Raw genomic sequence first — 23,540 nt, 5'->3', positions numbered from 1 at the left:
AAAGGTGAGTAGTCCGGAGTGTGGGAACTATTAATGATGATTAGATTAAGGTATCTGTTATCCTAAAATGCTATTGGAAGGGAGGAAAACAGGTCCGCGGTGTAGGAAGTGGTGAAGGAAGTAGTAAAGGCGAGTAGTCCGGAGTGTGGGAACTATTAATGACGATTAGATTAAGGTATCTGTTACCCTAAAATGCTATGGGAAGGGAGGGAAATAGGTCCGCGACGTAGGAAGTGGTGAAGGAAGTAGTAGAGGTGAGTAGTCCGGAGTGTGGGAACTGTTTATGACGATTAGATTAAGGTATCTACAATCTTAAAATGCTATGGGAAGGGAGGGAAACAGGTCCGCGACGTAGGAAGTGGTGAAGGAAGTAGTAGAGGTGAGTAGTCCGGAGTGTGGGAACTGTTTATGACGATTAGATTAAGGTATCTACAATCCTAAAATGTTTATATTTAATATATTTAACTATACTTGTTAACTTGTGTTGTCCAATTTATAACTTATAAGTGTGGAAATAATTTTCTCTGGGCAGATACAGTTACAATTACACATGCCAATGTTATGTTTACTTTCCGTAATTACACATGCCAATGTTGTAAATATATGTTCAGTAATGTATGTCTGTTTATTTAAATGTATATATTTTTTATTTCAAAGTCTGACGCCATCAATCCCTTTTGGGTAAAAGATGAAGATAATAAGGCAATAATTACAAAAAGTAGAGCCTAGACTGCTTGGCTTGTACGGGAGTCCAGTTATAAAATAAGTGTGATATAATATTCCTATTTTTTTCCGTAATACTATAAGATGAATTATTACAGCTAACAGAATAGCATGTTGGCATTTTTATGTTGGGTTGAAAATGTAGTACAACCCAATAAATAGGCTTTAGGGTACATCAACACAGTGCAGGTTCTCAAATTAAATTGCCATAGCCTAATATAAAAACGTCTTTTATATTTTTGATTTTAATAATTTTGTTGTACAGTAGGTTATTATGAATATACAGTATTTTACTTAATCATGCTGTAATTTAGCATGAGGAATAAATATATTCTGGTTTAATTCGTCAATTCTCTATCCAGTGCCGTCTTTAAAATCTAATCTATTTATTGAGTACAGTATGCCTATATTTTGGCAATGGGGCGGAGCTAGCGCAAACGTCACCAATTCAATGCCACAAGCGTTGCGGCAACCACCATCTTTTTCAGGGTATCATCAGCTCGTGAAATTAGCCACGCCTTATTTCCTGTGGTGACCATTGACTATGGTATTGCTATATATAGTCACCTTCTTCTGTCATTCTGTTCGCTGAGCAAAGTTTACTAATTGGCTAAATGTTTTAGTTGGAGAAAATGAGAAGGAAGCCTATAGGCCTATTACATAAATGGGAGCTAAACAAACATTAGGATATTGACAAAATATTACTTATCTTTATGCTATTACAAACACACAGTTTTCCTATTACTCATATATACAATTAAAAATCAATGACCTAATAGAAACAGCTGACTGGATTCATATTTCCTTCAACTCTTCCAACCAACCACGAGAATTCAATTGGATTGTTGCTATTGTGACGTCATCATGTATTCAATTTGAATCATGAAAACAAATTAAAGTTATTTGTTTATATCAAAGCTTGCTTACTCCGCTCAATTGGCGGACCTGAGGCCGCATGCCTAGTTATTGTACTGTGCTTGTTTTTTTTTCCATAAAGAATCTTGTTTTCCATTTGTTTGTTTATGTGAATAATAGAGAACGGAACGCTATTATTGCTGCTGGTATTGCTATGCTATTGCTATAACCTTACCTTTGTGTTAGGTTAGGTTATGTTCATAACTTTCTAGGCTAAACCTAAACTTAAGTTAATCTTATTTATACTTTTCAGTTTAGTAAGATGGAATCTTCAAATGCAATTGCAACGAAAGAATACCTAAAGAAATATCTATCAGGAGAAGGCAAGAAGAAAAAGAAGAAAAAGGTTACTGGAACTGGAGCTAATATTAAAAGGTTAGTAGGTAGGCCTATCCTCTAAACTCCCAGCCTATTTATTAGGGCTAACTTAGACTAGCTTCTTCCAAACTGTAGTAATTTTGGGTACAGTTTCTTAACTGGGCTAACTTACGCTAATATCGATTGAAACTATCGATTCGATTAGGGTAAAAATTTAGGACCCAGACCCCAGCTTAAAAACACTTTCTGAAGTGTGAAATTGTGTAAAAAGTGTATAAAATGAAGTTTTGGAGGATAATAATTGGGGGAAAAGCAATTCCAGTCCTAAATATTGACTGGAATTTAATAAAACCGACCCTAACAACAGTTCCTCCAAAACCTCAATATACACCAATTTTACACAATTCCACACTTCAAGAATGTTGGATTCACTATATCGCCGTGAAAAATGCACAAGGAATATGCACTCGACATATAATTTACTGCCGTCTCACTCGTCAAAAATAACCAAAACCGGCACGCACGGAGAGCACCATGTCTTTGGTTTGCCGATAGCCAACCAGCAACTAGCCTACAACGAAAATTGAAATCACTTAGTCCAACAAATACATAATGATAGGTATCCACATATTTCACTAGGAATCACCCCGTTTTCTACATAGGCCTAATGTCCGAACGCGATTTTCCGACACAATAAGAATGAAAATTAAACACAAATTTGAGCTACGTCCTCCTTGTTCACTACTTCACTTTGAACTAACAACATGGAGTCATGGAGACGGTTCAAAACAAACAACTAACAACGAAGCCACCAGCCAATCAGATTACTACACGACAGAAATAATCTGCCAATCAGAAATCTGTACAATTACATCATCTGTTGATCTGTTTTACCACAAACCAAAACAATAGCAATGCAGTTGCAGTGACAGGTCACTGTACCACAATTACCCCTAGAATTCCCTCAATTTAACCTGAATTCCCTCTGTATTTCTCGTAAAACCCCGTTTTTAATAGCAAAGTACAGCAGTTAAGATTTTAACATGTAGATCTTATGAACACTCACTTTTTGAGAAAAAAAATACCGTTGATTATGAAATTAAACTGTTCTGAACTAACCAAACCAACCAAACTTGCTGTACGATTCCCAGAGGAAAAAATAATAGTTCATTATGAAATGAAACCGTTCTAAACTAACCAAACCAACCAAACTTGCTGATGATTTCATAAATCGGTTTTATAAGAGAACTCGTTAGCTAGATATACAACCAAACAGTAAAGTACAAACCATGAAATTAAATAACAAATGATGTTACATAATCTAATCTAATCTAACCTAACCTAACCCAACCCAACCTTAATATTAATGTTTAAATAGCAGTTAATGTCAGAAAAGGCATGTGAGGAAGATAGGTCGGACTTTATGCGGATTCGTGACTATATTAAGTCCTTTGAAGTGAGGTTAGATTAGGTAAGTTAAAGGTTAGGTTATAATGAACCGACTCATTAATTTATGCAACTTCCAGACTGTTCCTAATCTAACCTCACTTCAAAACACTTAATACAGTCACGAATCCGCATAAAACCCGACCTACCTTCCTCACATGCCTAAATAAGAACTGATTATCCCAATGTAAATATTTGCCAATAAATAAAGAAATCTATTAATAAATCAGATAGTAGACACCAGTGCACCCAATGTCACCAACATGAACTACTGTAAGCCAAAAAACGACTAACAACTTGTGTTGGTTAATTCCAGAGATATGTTTATTTAATTATTAATTCCATACTCCTTGAGGAGTTTGTTTTCTCTATGTATTCGTAACATATGTCTGCAGAAATATCGATACAGATTCGGTTCGATATATCGAAATATTTTTATTTTCAATGTAAACAAACATGGAAATAGGTTATGATATGTTTATATATTTTATTGGTGTTTTGAATGTAAAAATGCACCCACGATCGGTGTACGTTTTTTTAAGAACTTGAATAAATAAAACTATAAATATTCAAACAAAAGAAGACTGAAAACTTAACTTCACGTTTTTAGAGGATATCGTTATAGGCTATTCACACAGGGGATAGATGTTACACCACTTTTATTGACCTGTTTAAATATTTTTTAAGCCATTTTTTGACTAAATATATAGGATAAAATAAACAAACAACTTTATTTTCACTTTGTTATTGTTTTTATTTATGGTACAATACAATTCTGATGGTCTTCTTCCTGTCACTGTCAGCTCTGCTCGTTGCTCGTCGTCGTCGGCGGCAAAGGAAAGTACCCATTTATACAGACGAATTTCCCATTCTTGCTGGGTAATTACCTATAAATTACCCTTTTACCCGTTGAATTACCCTTTTCTCCCCTAACCACGTTTTATCTCCCCCACCCAAAACCCCGAATTCCCACCGGCCCCCTAGTGAGTTGGGATTATTGTTTAAATATTTAATTAAAAATAAAAGGGGGTCTCGGCGCCAAAAAATTCTTTAATAAAGTTGTGATGTCCTAGAATAGTTTAAAAGTTATTTTAGAACGTTTAAGCTGGGGTCTGTGTCCTAAATAAGTACCTCGATTAGTAAACCTTCATGCGATTTTTTCACCATCAGCAAGTTTTGGTTGGTTTGGTTAGGTTATGATTTTATTTTATAATAGATAGCCTAAGTTTTATATTTAGAAAAAAATGATTATTAATCAGTATTTTCAATTTGATTGTTTCAATCAATAAGCACAGCCCAGTTAAGAAACTGTAGGCCTAGGCCTACCCGTAATTTTTCACAACTGGAACAGATAATATTAACTTATGAAAGGCTGGTAAGTTATGATAGTTAATGTAGGCTAATAAATAACCCAGAAATGTTATGGAAAAGGTTTTTGTACTGAACAAATTATTAATTTATCTTTTTAACAATTACCTACTTACACCAAACTATAACATACAAAAGGCAAACAGGTCAATTAACCCTCTGAGTATTATGTGTCGTAAAAGCGACTCATAACACATCTGCTGTTATGTGTGTTGTTCGTAGTGTTGCTTTTGCGACTCACAAACACTGTTTACGGCCCTGGGACTGACTGAATCGGATTGAACTGGATCGAGTTAGGTATCTTTTTTTCAGCAGATTCAGAGCTTTCTCCTGATGTCTGTTTCTATACGCTTTTCATTTTAGTTCCGAAAATACTGTAGCAGATAGCTGACGTGCGTATTTGTAAACAGCTTGGTTAACCTCGCACCAATGACTGATGTGTTTTACTACGTTTATCATTGTTTTAGTGTTAAAAATCAAAAGTAGTGATATACGTGGAGCATTATAAGAAGATTTAAGTGATTTTGAAGGGCTGGTTGATGATCCTGAAGAAGTAGGTAGGTAGTGATATTGATGTAAATTATCAGCCAGATTCCTAGCTATGGTTAGGCTATGCATTCTTAGCTAAACGCTATGTACCGAAATCTGTTTTTTGCCCATAACTCATTTATTTGCAAACCTACTTCCTCATATTATTATAGGCTATTTTTGGAATCCTCATAAAATTCTGAACAAAGTGGCTACCTATTTTAAAATATTTGTATGGTACCTATAAATTATAACAATTTATTGAGCGCAAACATACACTTTTTTCATTTATTTTATAGTTTTTGAGAAATGTTAACCCCACAAAAATTGTTGCAAATTTTTTTTGTAATGTTTTATATGCTACATTGAATCCCATAGCCTAATTTTCCAAACAAAATGATATATAAAACAGTATAGGACCTACTTTACATTGTTTTTAAGTTTCAAAGATACATTTTAATAAAACCCTGCGATTGCGCAATAAATGGGCGAACATTAAGACCAAAACTAGAGACACTTGGAGGGTTAATATTTTATCAGGTGATGATGTAGGCCTAAAGACGAGATGAGAAATAATTACCATAGACTAACCAACACAAGTAGACTTCTCATCCCATTGTAAATTTTGAAGCACGTTTTTCGTGTCTAACTTAGTTTATGTACAATCACACTGGGCGCTAGTGTCGACGAAATTTTTTTTTCTATTATTTTAGGGTTTATTTCTTGATTTGTGCTTTACTGTTTGGTTATAGGTAACTAGGGAACAAGTCATTGTTTATGATTAGGTAGATTGTATTATTACTGTTATAACGTGAAACAAATTGTAAACAAAACACGACCTCTTCATAAACCGTACAGAACTAACAATACAATTGTCTTACTTACTTGAATACTTGATTCCTTCATCCTTGACCAACAAACGTTGGATAGATTGCGTCAAAAAAAAAGTAACTTATAAAACACTATTATAAACATATATATATACAATTTAAACTGTACTGACGGATGTGACTCGGATTTTTGGAAAGTCGAGTGGATTGTCAATCAGTTCCTTGATGGAGTACAGAGGCCTACTGACTAGGCTCTGGCGAAGTGCAGACTTAAACTGCTTTGGTTCTAGGGTCCGGATGGTTGTCGGTAGCGTATTAAATAATTTTATCGCTAGAGATGGATATGAGTTAAGCGTGTGGCTAAGTCGACAACGGGGTGCATCCAGGTCATAGGCTCTGCGGGTTCCATAGTTGTGCTGCATGTTTCTGGTTGAGAAGTTGTTTATATTTTCTCTCAGAAGAACTAGGGTGTTTAGCGCATACTGGCTGAAAACTGATAGTATGCCAAGTTCTTTAAAAAGAGGTCTACAGTGATCGGTAGGGCCAGAGGATGTTATTAGTCTTAGCGCCTTCTTCTGCAGCAACAGCACACTCTGGGTCGCATAGCAATGGCCCCATACCACCAGTCCATAATTTATGTGGCTATGGAATAATGCATGGTACATTATGACTAGGTAGGGACGTGTAATCTCATGCTTCAGTTTCCTGATCAGATATAATATTCTGCTTAGCCTGACGCACACTCTCTCCACATGGAGGTTCCAGTTGAGTTTGGAATCGATCCAGAATCCTAGCAGTTTGACCGCCTCGTCTTCGATGCCCTGTTTGAGGGTACACGTGATGGATTGTGTTTTATCGTCATTGATTTTAAGGCGATTCAAAACGAACCATTCTTTTGCCTCATCCAGCAGAAATGCTGCCTCGGTTCTCAGGTCGTTCAGGTTGCCGTGCCTGGTCAGTAGTGTTGTGTCGTCTGCAAAGAGCAGCGTTCGTCTATTTAGGGACAGATCATTAATCATTATGACGAACAGGACAGGGCCCAGAATCGATCCTTGGGGCACGCCGTGGTGTATTTGCCTGATACTGGAGGAGGCTCCCTGCAACGAAACAATTTGTTTCCTGTTTTCTAAGTAGCTGACTATTGATTTGTGGACTACTCCAGTGACGCCATATTTGCCAAGCTTGGCAAGAAGGATGTCATGAGAGACCACGTCGAATGCCTTGCTAAGATCACAGAGACTGAGATGGACGGAGTCATTAGATTCAAAGGCATCAGAGATGTTCTTGACTAAGCTAAGGAGTGCAGAGGTTGTGGATCTTCCGGCCCTAAACCCATGTTGAGAATCGTTAAACAGGTTGTTGTTCTCGAAATAGGCCACCAGTTGCTGTTTCATTACTGACTCCAGAACCTTAGAGAAAACAGGAAGAATTGATATCGGCCGAAAGTTTGCGGGCTGTGCCGGGTCACCCTTCTTGTAAATCGGAATGGTTTTAGCTAACTTCAGGTTTTCGGGAAAAACACCTTTAGCCAAACAGCTGTTGACTAAATAAGCAAGAGGGGCAGCAATCGATTTAAATACGGATTTAAGAATATGACTAGAAACTCCATTTATGTCCTGACTAAAAGAATCTTTAAAGTTGTGTACTATTTTAATTAGATCTTTCTCACTCACCTTTTTCCAATTTCTAAGGGTGACAGTTGGGGTTAGGTCCGGGAGGTAGTCAACTGGGTTAGGCTGTAACAGAGGTAGGTCAGAGATTATATTATCAGCAATACCAGAAAAGTAGTCATTGAAGTCGTCGGGTGATGATGGAGATGATGGTACATGAGTGGATGGTCTGTGTTGGTTGATGATGCCCCAAGCGGCTTTACATGAATTTGGAGCATTCAAGATGGTCTGTGCATTGGACAATTTCTTAGCTAACCTAACTTTGGAACTGTAGTCTTTTTTTATTTTTTTTTATTGTCTTCAGCTGTTCCATAAGGATGAGAAATCGACTAAGGGAGTAAGTTATGGGTATGTTTTATCTATGATATTACTTCTCTAACACCACCCCTTAATGTTTATCAAATTGATCCAGTCCAATTAATTGCACTAACTCTTAGTGCATTGGGCCAGGAACATCTTTTGTTTTCTTTTCTTGACACTACAAAGTTTTCAGGCTGTTGAATATATAGGGCTTCTTTCCGCTGTCCGTTCAAAAAAGCAGTTGACAAATCTAAATGATGAATTGGTGTACGATCATGAACCACATTACACTTGAAATGGTCCCATGTCCTTTGGTTTCTGTTGTCTTTTTGGATATCTTCTCACCTCTGGCTCTCTTCATGATCATCTGTTGTAATAGCTCCTCTTCCAGATTTGATACATTCTCTGGTACATGACATCATTAACATCATTCTCAGTTATGGCTCTACTCTCTCAGTCATTTGATAGATCTAAAATCTTATATGATTTGTTATCCCGACTTCTCCCCCTTCATCATACACACAAGAGCGTTAGTTTTCAGATTCGATAACTGGAGTGGAGTGAGTGTTCGTTTTCAGTTTCGATAACTGGAGTAGAGTGATTAATTAAAAACTATCTTTGAGTTGACTCTTTTAAGTCATCGGAAATTATGACTGTTATTTGTTTTCATATAACGCCTGTATTACTTTGATATTGCTCGAATTCGAGCTTTAGGTGCACTAGTTTGCTTTATTTTGCAATACATTCAACAAATCTACATAAGGTAAGGTAGTAACTTATGAGAGAAGTTTCAGGAACATGAGCTTAAAGTTACAGTAGAACCCCTGATATCCGGCCACGACGGGACCAAGCCCCTGGCCGGATAACGATTTGGCCGGATAAACCAACCTACTATAAAAATGACCATTCATACCTAATAATAATAATATTTGCAGTCAAAAGTATCATTCAAGTCTGTTCTGGGATTATTTTTAGAAAAATTAACGTGTTTGTAAATTGTAGGTTAAAGTTGTTAAGTAATGAACATACAAATATTATGATTCCAGGTAACAAAAACTATTAAATGGAGGTAAAAATTACAATAAATTGAACTTGAAGATCATTAGGACAAATGGTACATGCACTTCTACTCAACATTCTTATCCATTTTGTTAAATACAAAAATTAATGTACCGGTACTGTACTAACCCCGCTTTGTAAATAATCAACCAACTGATCAGAGGTTAGGCCCACTAGCTCATCTGAGTATAGAGGCACAGCAAATAAATACATATACAAATAGATAAATGGTGAAAACAATTAGTTTATGACTTGAGCAGTCACAATGACTGGTGCTTGCATCTTAACGTCTGTAAGCTGGGAGAAAAACATTTTGATATTGGCTTACTGGAAGGGGCCGGATAAACAGAGGACCGGTAAAACAAAGGCCTATTATTAGGGGTTCTACTGTACCACATCGCTGGTTAGGTAACTTAAGTTATTGGTGTATTTCAAGAAATGACTGGTCAGGCTAATTTAAATGAGGGCTTAGGAAATGGGAAGCGATGGATGTGTTTATTTAAAAGGAAAAAGGCTTTAGCCTGATGCTTGTTGTACCCATTGCCGTAAATGCCCTAAGCCAGATTTTCATGAACTGTGATTAACTAATTTACCCTAACACATGTTATAACTTAACCAATACCTGTACACCTGTAAACCTCAGATCTGCATTGACCCGATTGAATTTATTTATTTAATACTAAGTTTTTGTGATTCTGTAAGATTGTCCATATAGATGCGGGTTTTATGGGGAGACCCACATTTAAACACCTAAACTACATCCTAAATTAACCCCAGGGTTTTCCCCAGCAACTCCTCACTGAAGGTAACTATTCCATATTAGGTAGGCCTACTTAATTATTTTAACCAAACTTAATTTCTTAAACTTAGGTAGGGGAGAGGGGGGAGGGATGGGACACTTTTTGATTATTTATTTTTTCATTTTTTTGTAGTTGAGTTAGGTTAACAAACAAAAGTTACATGAAAGTATTATTTATTCAGTAATAAAATAAAGTAGTTTAGATGGTTGAAATTCAATTAATTTTGTAGTTATGCATTTAATACTATTACTGTACAAAGTGTCCCAAACCTCCCTCTATGAGGGAGGCAACTTGGGACACCAGTTGGGAGGGTTGGGACATATTGAATGAATGTTTTTTCAAAGTAAACAACTGCATTTCATTCATTCTTTAGGTAACATAACTTGTAGTATACGATAAAGGAAGGCCTAAGTTACTAAGTTTGATTACTTTTCGAAAACATTGTTTTTTTTATGAAAACAAATCTGACCTTATCAACTTGCGTTGTTATTTTGGGAAACGGTAAAATACCAAGTACATTCCCAAGTACATGACACATCTTCTTCTCTTGCAATAAACACTTTTTTAAGTGTCTACAGCTTTTAAGGCCATCACACTCAGCTCAGCGTCTTCCACTGGTTTAGTACACTTCAGGACACTGTCCCAACCCTCCCTCATATTACTGTCCCATGCCTCCCTCAAGCACATGGTTTAACAAATAAGATTACAGAAACATAACTTCAAAAGTTAGCTTCATTTATAAGCAATCAAAATCTTCCTTAATCATTGGAGTATCCAACAAAAATATTGCACTTGCCTTAACAGTTTTATTTTGGTAGATTTCCATCCAATAAGTTGTGTCAAAATACTAGAGATTTCGTCAAAAAATCAGTTAAACTTTTATAAAAACTGAACTGTGTCAGGTAGCTCTGCCAAACTTCACAAGGAGAAAGAAAATAGAGGGAAATATATGCTGTGGAAAAAAGAGGGCAGAGATACCAACTTAAATAGGTTAAAAATGAATGTCCCATCCCTCTCTCTGTCCCAACCCTCCCCACTCTCTTATCGAAACCGGGTGATCTTTCCGTTTTCAAAATTGCTAGAAGAGTGGGCCAAGCCGAGGCTAGAGTTTTGTTATACAATATTCATTTCTGGGAAAATTCAGGCGCCTGGCGTTTGTTGTAGCCAGGCCAAAAGAGATTTTGGCCAGTTACCTTTATGCTTGCATAAGAAATAGTGACGCACATGGCACAGTTGTACATCATCATCTCTTGTTCATGTTGTGAATAAGCCTATTCTGTTAGAATAGGGCTGGGCAAAATACAAACTAGTGTTCATGTTGCTTGAATTCGAGCAATTGCAAAGTATACAGGAGTTATTTGTAAACTAATAACACTCATAATTCCCGATAAGTTTATAAGAGTCGACTAAAAGATTATTTAACTAATGAAAATACTAATGATGTCCATACCAATTCGATATAAATCAACATTTCTTGTAGATGTTTTATTTTTTTCAAAAACTGATCTTCATTTTAGTGTTTACTACAAATTGTTTCCACTCTTAGCCGCATTAGGTTGTCCTAATTATACTCGTCATTGATAATGTAGCAGCATTGTAGGCCTACCACCATTGTCCCTAGTATGTTTAGCCTACAAATTTCAGTAATTTTTTTAAATAATAGCGATCAAATTTGTTCACATTACTTAAGAACTATCTACCTGATTTCCTGCATAACCTCTCTGTCACCATTTTATTTGCTTCAATTGGCATTCTTTTGGTTAGTTGCTGTAATAACGCCAACTATATTTACCTTAAAAAATGCAGATTTAAAAGGCCTGATGTTGTTCAGATGGTTTTTTGTTTTCCTTAACTGTGAATAGTAATTGAATCCTTCAATGAAAGTTTTAGTAAAGGTTTCTTGGATGTAGTCATATTTTTCTAAAATCATTTGACTTTTATGAAAACATATTAATGTCCTTGCTGTACCAGTTTTATTTAGCCTTAGGAGTTTCCTCTGCAATATATCACAAAGTTTATCCATGGTTCCTACTAAAATTGGTAGCACTTCGGCTAACATCCACGTTCATCATTTGTAGCAATCTTCTTCTTGTAGGTGTTTTTATATAGGCTAAGAACAATACTGAATTCTTTGTAAAACATTATCCCCATTTATTCTACTTGGTGGCGTTCTATGACGTATGTTTCCATAGTTTGCGAATCGGTTCTTTCAAGGAATGCTCATTAAATACAGTACTGTGTCAATTCATTTATCTTATTTGGTGAAATATATCAAATTGTCCAAACTTTATAAATTTTGTTTATTATAATATGTAGCCTATGTACCTATGCAAACCCAAATTCAAATAGTAAGTATTTAATTTCAACCAAATCAGTGTTTATACATGCTTTTCCTTGAATTGCAAAAATAAATATGAACAGCAATTAAATTTATTTCCTTCATAAGGGTAAAATGGGGAACCTTGATAGCAACTGGGACAGAGCCCAAGTGATTAAAAAAAATTAAGGCCAGTTTGCAAATCTACGCGTCACGCTCTTTCCAATGAGACGTGAATGGTCAAAATCGGTTAAGAAATGTCGGAGGAGTTCAAAGGACAAATTTCGTGTTGGCGTAGAAATTGTACATTTTTCATTTAACATTCATTATTGTTTTAATGAACTGAAAATAATGTGTTGCATGCTTTACCATGAATAGTTCTTTAAGATGCTACCTAATCAAATTTTGTCTAGACTGTGTAAAAGTTATGTCTTCCAGGAAATTAAATAAGAACCTTGAAGATTAAGTTGGTTCTTGAGAACTAAGTTCCCTGTAATCTATACAAGCAAAGCACAGGTGATAATGAATCCTAATTTTTACAGGTCAGTAATCGTAGATGATGATATAGATCTGAAGAGTATGCGCCCTCTGGAAGATGACGAAGTTGAGTTGTATCAGATGGACGAAGATGCTCCTCAGATTGCTGGCATCATAGATGAGAGACCTGCCGAAGTTAAAGCTCAAGAATATTACAGCTCAAAAAGATGGAAAGTTTTTGGCGAAGAAGGTGATGTGAAGGTTGTTGATAATAATGACAAAGTATCTAAAGCGTTGAAAGCCATGAATGACCTTAACAATCTTTCTGGTGGTGAAAAACTGGATACGAAAAATCGAGTTAAAATGCCTAAGTCAACAGAAAAATATGATGTAGATGGAAGTAGTATCCATACTTCTGGTAAACACAAGTATGACAAATCGGATTCATCTATGGATAAAAATCGCCTGAAAAAACACCACACTAATAGTGATTCAGACGAATCCCCACCAAGAGGTAAAACTGTGAAAAATTCTCGACAAAATGATGATTCAGATGTTTCCCCTCCCAGAAAACACAAAAGGCATTCAAGCAGTGATTCAGATGCATCTCCACCTAGAAAAAAATATGATAAAGATTCAGACGAGTCTCCGCCAAGAATAGTTCCTAGTCAAAAACTCTCAAAAAGCTCTAGTAAGTATGATGTAAGAGGTAATAAAGTTGATAGGAACAGAAGTTATTCCAATTCACCACCAAGAAACAGTACAAAAAAGCAAACATACAAAAGGGATTCATACATTTCCCCATCGAGAAGAAGAAGAAGAGATTCAGATGGTTCTCCTTCTCGTGTTAAGGATAAGTACAGAACACATAATTATAAATATTCACCTGTTAGAAAAGACAATCGATCGTACAAGCAGGAAAAATCTGATTCTGATGCCTCCCCACCGAGAAAATCAGACAAACATTTAAATGTAAAATCACAGGGAAATAGAAGAAGACCATCAAGCAATTCGGATAACTCACCTCCTCGTAGAGAAAGATCATCTAAAAGAAGACCTTCTAGTGATTCAGATAACTCACCCCCTCGGAGAGAAAGAAGATCACCTAAAAATCAAAGGAGAAGGAAGTCTAGAAGTAGATCACCGAATGAGAAACATAGGAAATCATACAGGAGTATATCCCCAAAGCATTCAAGAACTGGTGTTATTAAAAAGAACAACACAGTAGAAGTTAGTGATTCTGATGATTCACCTGTGAGAAGAAAAAACACTAGCAAGGGAAGTGATTCTGACCTGTCACCTCCCAGAAAAAACTCCTCAGTAAATGATAGACCAATTAAAAAGAAGTTGTACAAGCCTAATGATGACTCGTCCGACGAAGGATCTTCAAAGTCAAAGTAAGTTGATTCTCATTTAACATAGATAAGGTCCAACTTTATCTTGATAGTTTTCTATGGAATTTAAATGTAAAATTATTAGCCAATGAGCACAACTTGTCTTGAGTACATCTGTTAAAATTCCTGAGGAGTTATAGAAATAATTTATAAGTGAAAACTGTTACTGCCATGCAAACAAAATAAGATTGAAACTTTTACTAATTTTTTTGTAAATATAAACAAACCTGTTATCAATAGTGACACATATATTTCAGTTCAATTCAATTCAATTCAATTATTTAAGATGGGGACGCCACTATGTGCGTATTTTCACCCAAATATGAGTGAAGGATGAGTGTAGGATGAGTGGCAATTTACTACTGTATACCAAATAATAACCTAACATGTACAACTAGAAAAAAGACATGCTTGTCTGTGCTAGAACATGACTAAACTTTACAAAATATAACATAAAGCAACATTAAACATTATCAAATATTTCACAACATTCAGCTTACAGATATTAAATATTTAAACTGTGTTTTAACCTACAGAAATAAGAAGATGAAGACTACATTAGATGGGAAACAAGCAGGTCTTCAAGATGCTAAACAACTCAAAAAGGAGCTGTCTGATTTGAAGATGAAGGAAGACACCATGTTTGCTAAGGTAGGAGATACAATATTGTAGATAATTTATACTCTACCTTCAGAGCCTCAGAGATTATTTGTTGATTTAACAATGATGATTTTTCTCGTGGTATTCATGTATTTTCATTTTCTAAACTCATGAATCAGTAACTTAATTCTTACCAAACAACTTTTCAGTGGATACACACTCAATGAGTCGAAAGTAGTAAAATGCTTCATCATACATCTTACAAATACAAAAAAGTTAACAAGTCCATTCCTAGGGTCAAAATAAGGACTTTTTTTAAATGTAGGCTATTGATTTAAAAATATATATTAATTGTTATACTATGATTCTTTCTAACAGCTTATTTAATTGCCGTAAAATCCTGAACTCAAAACAAAATTGAAAAATAAAGAAGAAATCATTCACAGTCTGGAGCAAATCATGAGCACCCTTGCTGTTGAGTAAAAATTTGGCCTTCTTTTGCAATTGTGGAGGTGTAGTGACGACCTAATCGTAAGGGTCCTCTGCCGTCTTGTAAAAATTGGAACATGTTTTGGTTTTGCAATTGCAGAGGAATAGTAAACCTCACTAAGTACACTGCAAAATAGTGAATATCTTGTGTTATCGTGGATACATTATCATATCCCGCCGCCACAGAAAAATCGTGAACACGAAATTAAATTTGAAATAAAAATGATATTATATTGTCCTCGGTCAAGGTCAGGGATATAGTCCACGATGGGAGAGGAATCGTAAACATCTTTCGTATTGGAAGAGACTTCATCATCTCCAGCGATCTAGAGGATTTTGTAATTTTCTGTGCAATCTTTCCAGATTCTTCAGCAATGGCAAAAATAAAACCTCGGTTCAAATATTATATTGAAACCCTCTAAAATAGATTAGGATGGATTAGGATTTTTAGGATGGAGATTAGGAATGGAAACATTTGTTTTTCCAGGGAAAAATGCTTAGGGGCCTCAATCGAGGCTCCCAACTGATGTGTCCGCTGTTAGGATATTACGACCCTTCTCACCTAGAGTGTGGCAACTACCAAATCAGACGTTTAACCCTTCACGGACGGGTGGCGGATATATCCACCTATGGTGTTTGATGTTCCGGGCGGGAAGCGGATATATCCGCCCTCTCTTCAGACAGACTGGCAGGTGCTTGAGCAGTAACCAAATGTTTCGTGGTACCAAGGCGCCACTTTCCTGCTCTCCTCATGGCTGCGCTCTCTCCTGCACTCCCCCCTCTCTCCCGCACCTACCCCTCTCCCGCGCACCACCCACTTCTCCTACGCTCCCTCCTTGACGGTTTGCGCTCAACACTAGGTTGTCTTGTTTACATATTGTTCTTTATTTATAGCCTAACTTTGTCATGGTCATCTCTTCAAAGACGGGTGGCGGATATATCCGTTGCTTTTCTACTCATCCGCGGACAGGTAGCGGATATATCCGCATAGTTAAAACGAGTAAAAAATTATTTTGACAGTATGTGAAGTGTTCCATTGTGTTTATTTTAGGGAGCGAGCTGGTCTAGTGGTTAGAGCGCGGGACTCCGTTTCCTGGGGCCCGGGTTCAAATTCCGTCAAATCACCAATGGATTTTATCTAAGTGATAATGCCCTAGGTCTAGCCTGAAATAATGTGAAAAATAATTCCGGGCTCGTGCCTAGCGTCCTAGGAAAAAAAAAATTGTGTTTTATTTTATGTAGGGTATACTTGTATAACAAACAACAAAAGGAGAATTAATTTTTATTTTTTCCTATAATTTTTTTTCTCATTCTGTCACGACTTCTGTCCGGGAAGGGTTAAACTAGTTACTTAACAATCAAAACCATTTCTGAAGTTTGATGAATGTTTAAAGTTACTTATTTATCTCATGAATTTAATATAGATACCACATATAGTTCAGTTAACCCATGTATAGTTTCTCATCATGTATTTTACGTAGATGGATGCAAGTGTTTCCGGAGTTGGTGCAGCTCCAGTAAAACGAGATAGGAAGACAGGTCAAATTAGAGATTTAGAAAAAGAAAAGGAAGCTCAGAAGGAGAAAGAAGCCAAAGAGTCTGTGGTAAATGAAAAATACTACAAGTGGGGCAAAGGGTAAGTTTTTTATGTAAATAATAGAAAATATGATTAATTTTCCCTACATTTAAGTGTGCACCTAACCATTGTTTAAACATTAATAATATGAATTCTTTTTAATTGGCAACTCATACATATATTTCGTCTTCCGCCCTAAGTTGGCTGTGCCCGGGTTTAGGATTTGTTTTGACTGTGTTTTTTCATCCCTTCATTGTTACTCTACCATCTGCAAACTCACAAAACTTTTCCACATCCCTCTTCACCTGATCTTTACACCTTCTGGATATTCATCTCAATCTCATTCTATCATCCATCATGAACTCCATTTTGTTGCAAGTAATCTATGATAATGTCATTCTTCTAATATATCCGTAAAATACAACTCTTGCAAGTTCTACTCTCCCTCTTAACCTTTCTTCTACCCCTATTCTAATCTTTTTAACTGTTAACTCCATCCTACTTTGATTTTACCCTTGGAAGTCCTGAAAAATCTCATATCTCAAGATTATTTTCTACTCCATTTCATAACTAATAACTTTAATTAAAGTCTTACAAACAATTGTATGCTTTGCAGGAAATCAAAATAATGGGGCATTTCATATCAAATCAACAAGGGTCACAACCCGACCATCTCAGATTTTTATAAAATTTTCCACGTTTGTTACCATAATAAATACAAACACAGAACATTTTTTTGTTTATTTTTATCTCTTCCCGTTTATTTATAATTAATTTTTAAAAACTTCCAAAATCGGCGTTTTTTTACTCGCGGGGAGATCTTGAAAAATTCACAGACTGAGTTCTATTCATGCTAGAGAAGGTAGAAAGGTCTAATTTTATTCCTGATGTTCAGGGCTTTAATTTGATATGCAACATGACTATATTCTAAAAGATTCCATTTTCCAAGAAAGTTATGAAAAATGTTACGTACCGTATTTAAAAAAATTGTATTTTTAAAATTCTGAAAAAAATTTATGATGTACTTTACACTATTGACCATAAATGCTGTAAGTTTCATTATGGGACGGACATGGGATCACACCATATAGATCAAAACACAAAGAAAGATATGTTTATATTATCTTTGAACTTTGGACAAAACTTAGCTGAGAACATCATTAACGACCAAATGCATGGAGGAATGAAAATTCCACAATCAGCAAACTAAAGAAAAGGGATTTTGATAACTCTTTTTATGTCCTAAATGAATATGGAGATCAGAAAATATCTGACATTTTTTTGATGTTTTCAAGTTAAATTATAAATAAATCCATTTTCACCCCATAAAACCACATGAAAGCCAGTTCAATGATCTAATCAAGACAGTTAGTAAAACTCAACCTGATGAGGGAGTGTTTATTGTATTCAACCAAATTACAGTAATAGTGGAGTTTTATCCTTAGTAGCATCAGAACTATATCAGAATCTGTATTGGAAATTTTCTCTGTATTATATAACATTAATAATTGTAATGAATTGTGGATTGCAGAATCAAACAGACAGAAGACGCAGCTGCAAGGGCTGCTGAGATGATTAAAGAGATGAACAAGCCTTTGGCTCGCTACAAGGACGACACAGACCTGGACGAGTTCCTCAAAGCTCAGGACAGAGAGGGAGACCCCATGTTGGACTATATCAAGAGGAAGCAAACTGAATCAACGTCGTTGCAAGGAGGTTGTCTATTTGTTTAGTAGCTTTTTTACCCATGGCTGTTCTTGTATTGGTGTCACTGTCCATGGCACACTAGGCCACCATGAAAGTCATTGAGTTATGTACAACAGCACACTTTGTGGCTTGGTCCGAGATTGTTGTAGTGGCCAGGGCAAGCGCAGGTGCAACATTCATTCTCGGTTATATGTCATACTTTTTCCGGGTTGTTTCTGAGGTCAAATAATGAGTAAAAACACTCGTTTTGAACATTATTCACATGAAAAAAGGTGTATCCAGCATTTTCCCTCTTATTTCGCAAACCCACTAGGTTCTTCCATATCTATCAAGATAAATAGAAAACAAAGAACTAAGCAAGTGTGGTGGCTGATGAAGTGACTCACCACTCAAGGTTACTCACCACCAAACGGCGACCAATGTATGTATTTTTTTTTTAGCCAAGTATGAATGGAGTGTAGGACGATTGTCACGATCTTGAAGTTTTAGTGACTAAGCCCGACATGTTCCTTAGACACTGCTATTAATCAATAGCCCATACAGCCAATGACAACTAAGGGAGCTACAGTTTATAGTGGAATCCAAACCACATTTTTGCCTTGTAATTAGCGGTGTAATTATCAGGATAGTATTGCGAATCATCATAGTGCTCACTAAACGTATGTACCGATCATCACAAATGTTGCACCGTTGGAAGTATAGCTTTGAGTGATTTACGCATATTTCTTATTTTCAAAGACCTTTATGTTGCTGTATGTTAACACTAGAGTTTGTCATGATCCCTGACTTACCATGCTCAGACGCTGTTCGTCCAGCGGCTTGTGCTGGTGGAAGTGGTGAGTAAGTCTCTCACACAGCCCATAGGTGAGCATATAAGATTCTTGAGTTCTTGGCTTTTGAAATGTTTTTCAAGCTGGGTAAATGCTTCGTCATAGTCCGAAACAGTAGGCTTGCCATTATACCTAGACTTGGTTACTAAACTGAAGATTGTCAATCCATTTTCTTCCTTTTGTCTGGTTAGTTTTGTATCAACAAAATCCGAGGTTTTTGGACGACCAAACATTTTCCGAAACACCACCGCTACTCCTGCTGACATGTGTTGAACATGTGTTGTTGACATGTGCTGACACTCTATGAGGTTTCATGCTGAGCTTACATCCACCCCTAGTGTTGTACTCATGAGTGTCAGATCTAAGGGGGAAAGAATGCAAGTTTGACTTAGTGTAGAGTAATACTTGAAAAATTTACAAATTAATTACTGTTGGAATTTTTTATTCTATGAAAAGAGGTTTACAATGAGCTAGGAATCTAGAATTAGCAATATTGCGTACTGCTTTTTTTTGAATCGACAGAATATCAGCTACATGAGGGGAATGTCCCAAAACTAGAATGTTATAGAGTATGTAGGACTGAAACAAGCCAAAATATGATAGCCTCAAATATTCTAGGTTAACAATTTTTTTTTTAATTTCCATAATAAGCAATCTACTCCTGATAATTTTTGCAAACCTTCTCAATGTGAATTGACCAACTTAATTTTGAATTAATATGAAATCCTAAAAGCTTGACAGAATCTAGTCTAATTTCAATTTCCTGCTTGAGACTCAATGTCAAATATTCAAGATTAAAATGTAGCTCATTTGAAGAAAACCAAGCATGAGCCTGTTCCTCAGCTTCTGCAGTAACCTGATTCAGGTCTGGGTCCAGGTCTTACCATGAGTACTACGGTAATAGCTTATCCCTTTATAAGAAATTCGCTAACATAAAAATTGTATACTTGTGTCAGGAAATATTACAGTAATCATAAATTGTGTTTCTTTAACTCAGAATACTTTTTCGGATAACTAAAATAGCGAGCTGTGTTAGTGCTAAAACTGAATTGAGGGAGTTGGCGCAAAAACACGTTGGAAAGTTTAGTATGAAAAGTACGACCTAGCTAAACTATGAATTTTTTCTGGTTTGCTGGTGGACACCCTGTTACTGAAAAATGAAAATAATTTGATATTTATCTCGCCTGATCATGATCATCAGCCTTTAAAAATTGCAGAATCTATCTATATATTTAATTACGTAAGGCAACTCTTTGCGTCAAAATTGGGGCATCTTAGAAGGTGTAGAACGACGGAAGAGGGCTCAAACGGTCTGGTCTCTTTTCCGTGACAACGGGGAAAATAGGATTTCCAAAATTTTATCACCAAATCAGATCTAACCTAAAATTTTCTCCATAAGAATAGCATTGGAAGCCATACACAGCTAATTTTTGTGTACTTTAATATATATGATCGTGCTATATCTCCAAACCAGTACTATTCAATACACGCAGTTGGTTATTAGCCTCTTCTTAGCGAGTTAACTCTGCAATGTACTGTATACAATATTAAAAACTGGGATACCTAATGTTATCTATAATTGAGACTTTTTGAAAACCAAAAACCAAACCAAAGATTTTTGTGTCAACTGTCAACTGTAAATTCTGATGGGAAGGAGTTTTGTGATAGGCTTCGAGAACTGGGAAATCCAACCCAAAAACTATAAAATATTACTCAATGTGGCTTATAAAACTGTTCATTTTGTATAGTACTTATTAGTACTTCTCCTAAGTTTTATCAAGATCGGATGGTTGTATATAACATAACTCATAAAGGACAAACATATGCCAAATAAACATTGGATTGCATATATATATATACAGGGTGTCCCGGAACTCTCTACCAATATTTTAGGGCATTGTTCCTGGGTAAGAAACATATCTAAATATCATATTTAAATTGTCCGGAAGTCCTTATTTACTCAGATAGCCGCCATTTTGTTTTTTTCACTTATTAATTTTTTTCTGAAGATTGGTTAAACATACGAAGTTGAAACTTTGCACAAACATTTATGACAACTAGACAAAGCTACAAAAAAATTATGACGATTTTTCAAATTCATAAAACAAAATGGCGGCTGATTAAAATTTTGTTTCTTAAATTTCTCGAAAACCGTTGATTTTACAAAAATTTTACAAGAATAACTTTTTTAAGGCAATTTTATTAAAAATCGATCGACACCTCGATCGATAATCGATAATCTTTAAGATCGGACGAGTATTAACTGAGATATGGCAGTTTTAGTGATACGTGACCGCTTTCAGCATGCGCTGCAACTAATATCCGGCGGTCACGTATCACTAAAAATGCCATATCTCAGTTAATACTCGTCCGATCTTAAAGATTAAGGTGTCGATCGATTTGTAATAAAATTGCCATAAAAAAGTTATTCTTGTAAAATTTTTGTAAAATCAACGGTTTTCAAGTAATTTAAGAAACAAAATTTTAAACAGCCGCCATTTTGTTTTATGAATTTGAAAAATCGTCATAATTTTTTTGTAGCTTTGTCTAGTTGTCATAAATGTTGTTGCAAAGTTTCAACTTCGTATGTTTAACCAATTTTCAGAAAAAAATTAATAAGTGAAAAAAACAAAATGGCGGCTATCTGAGTAACTAAGGACTTCCGGACAATTTAAATATGATATTTAGATACGTTTCTTACCCAGGAACAATGCCCTAAAATATTGGTAGAGAGTTCCGGGACACCCTGTATATACCGTATATATATATAACAACAACCAAAGCAAACAGAGAGACTTTTTAACACAAAGATATGGTATACAGGGATTTCCATCTCGACAAATAAATAATTTGATTCATAGTTTGTTTTAATATAACAAATAAGTTGTTTGCATTTTGAGCTTTTTAGGGACTTGTGTCTGTACATGCCGCTAGATTAATTTAATTTAGGAGTATGAAAACATGTTTTCGCTAGATTAATTTAATTTAGGAGTATGAAAACATGTTTTTCCGCTTTGTAAGAACGGATCTTATAATCAGCTCTATAAGAGCTTTTTAACTCAGTAAGAATTAAATGAGAAAAGTATAATTTATGAAAGATACCAAAAAGATAGTTTTTCATAAAAATGTGTTTTGATGGAGTTACATTATCTTTGCTTTAAAACAATTTAATCCCTGTCCAAATATACAAGGCCCTTTTACCCATTAAAAAAATCCCAATGAATTTTCCAATCAAAGTTCACTAGTTAGGAGTTTTGTTAAGAGAGATAAATTCAGCTACTTTACAGGAAAAGTCACTGTTCTGAGGTGACAAAAAAATGTCATACATAATATTCCTGATATTTGTTTTTTCTTAGATACAATTTCAATACTATTTCATTTAGATAAAGGACTTCATTAAGTATGTTGAAGAGATTATTTATCTTAAAAAGGTTTACCAGCTTTGAAATTATAACTGGCAAAAATCAAACTAAGTGGTTCAAGTTAGGTGGATCCATTTGAGGGATTTAAAAAATACAATAAAATAGTATACAATTTTGTAACTTTAAACACTGATGCTCTGTTTCAGAAAAACCAATTTACAAAGGCTCTTGGAATCCTAACCGATTCAACATAAGGCCAGGCTACCGGTGGGATGGCGTCGTACGATCTAACGGCTACGAACAGGAGTGGTTCAAGACAAAGAACGCAAAGAAGGCACGGGATGAAGAAGCTTACAAATGGAGCACTTCGGACATGTAATTTGATGCCAAAGGCTGACATATCTCAAAGAACTGTTTTTTATAATACTAACCTAGAGGGTTAGTAGTACAGTAACTGCCTCAATTTCTAGGCAGAAGAAAATGTTACCTTTTTCTTTATGTTGTACCAAAATGATTTTGTAAAGTATTTATATTTAGCGTGTGTTTATATTTAGTTCCAGTGTAAATATATACTTAATACCTTGATTGTAAAAATATCTTATATCATTTCTGTAAATAGTATGACTTAGATTTATCAACTTGTTCTTTGTAAATACTGTTTATTAATAACATAATATTTTTAGACCAAGTTCATTGCTTGAATTAATAAATACAGTATGCTTTTTATTTAAACAGTTTTATCTTGGCCTACCTGTAGACTCAGTATTTTTTTAAAGTTGACAAGGACAAATACCCCCGCCACAGCAAACCTGCAGACTAAGCGGATTTCCA

The 23,540-nt window shown here is 35.4% G+C and overlaps 1 protein-coding gene across 2 annotated transcripts; it reads left to right on the top strand.

The window, feature by feature from the left end:
- The first annotated feature begins 1,698 nt into the window (after positions 1-1,698).
- On the top strand, positions 1,699-23,339 carry LOC128999934 (BUD13 homolog). Of its 2 annotated transcripts, XM_054426720.1 has the most exons (7): positions 1,699-1,784; positions 1,892-2,013; positions 12,817-14,148; positions 14,682-14,796; positions 16,716-16,870; positions 18,342-18,526; positions 22,916-23,339. In XM_054426720.1, exons 2-7 carry the CDS (start codon positions 1,901-1,903, stop codon positions 23,086-23,088), a joined length of 2,073 nt encoding a protein of 690 aa, XP_054282695.1. In that variant the 5' UTR covers positions 1,699-1,784; positions 1,892-1,900; the 3' UTR covers positions 23,089-23,339. The 2 variants fall into 2 exon arrangements, with proteins under 2 accessions (XP_054282695.1, XP_054282694.1); XM_054426719.1 differs by lacking the exon at positions 1,699-1,784 and having other exon boundaries at positions 1,836-2,013.
- Positions 23,340-23,540: the final 201 nt, after the last annotated feature.

This window comes from Macrosteles quadrilineatus, unplaced genomic scaffold (genome assembly GCF_028750875.1).
Source record: "Macrosteles quadrilineatus isolate MER2022 unplaced genomic scaffold, UCM_ALF_1.0 Scaffold_8__2_contigs__length_117827958, whole genome shotgun sequence".
Lineage (NCBI taxonomy): Eukaryota > Metazoa > Arthropoda > Insecta > Hemiptera > Cicadellidae > Macrosteles > Macrosteles quadrilineatus.
Note: the sequence above shows the minus strand (reverse complement) of the source record. Positions and strands in the feature narration are given on the sequence as shown.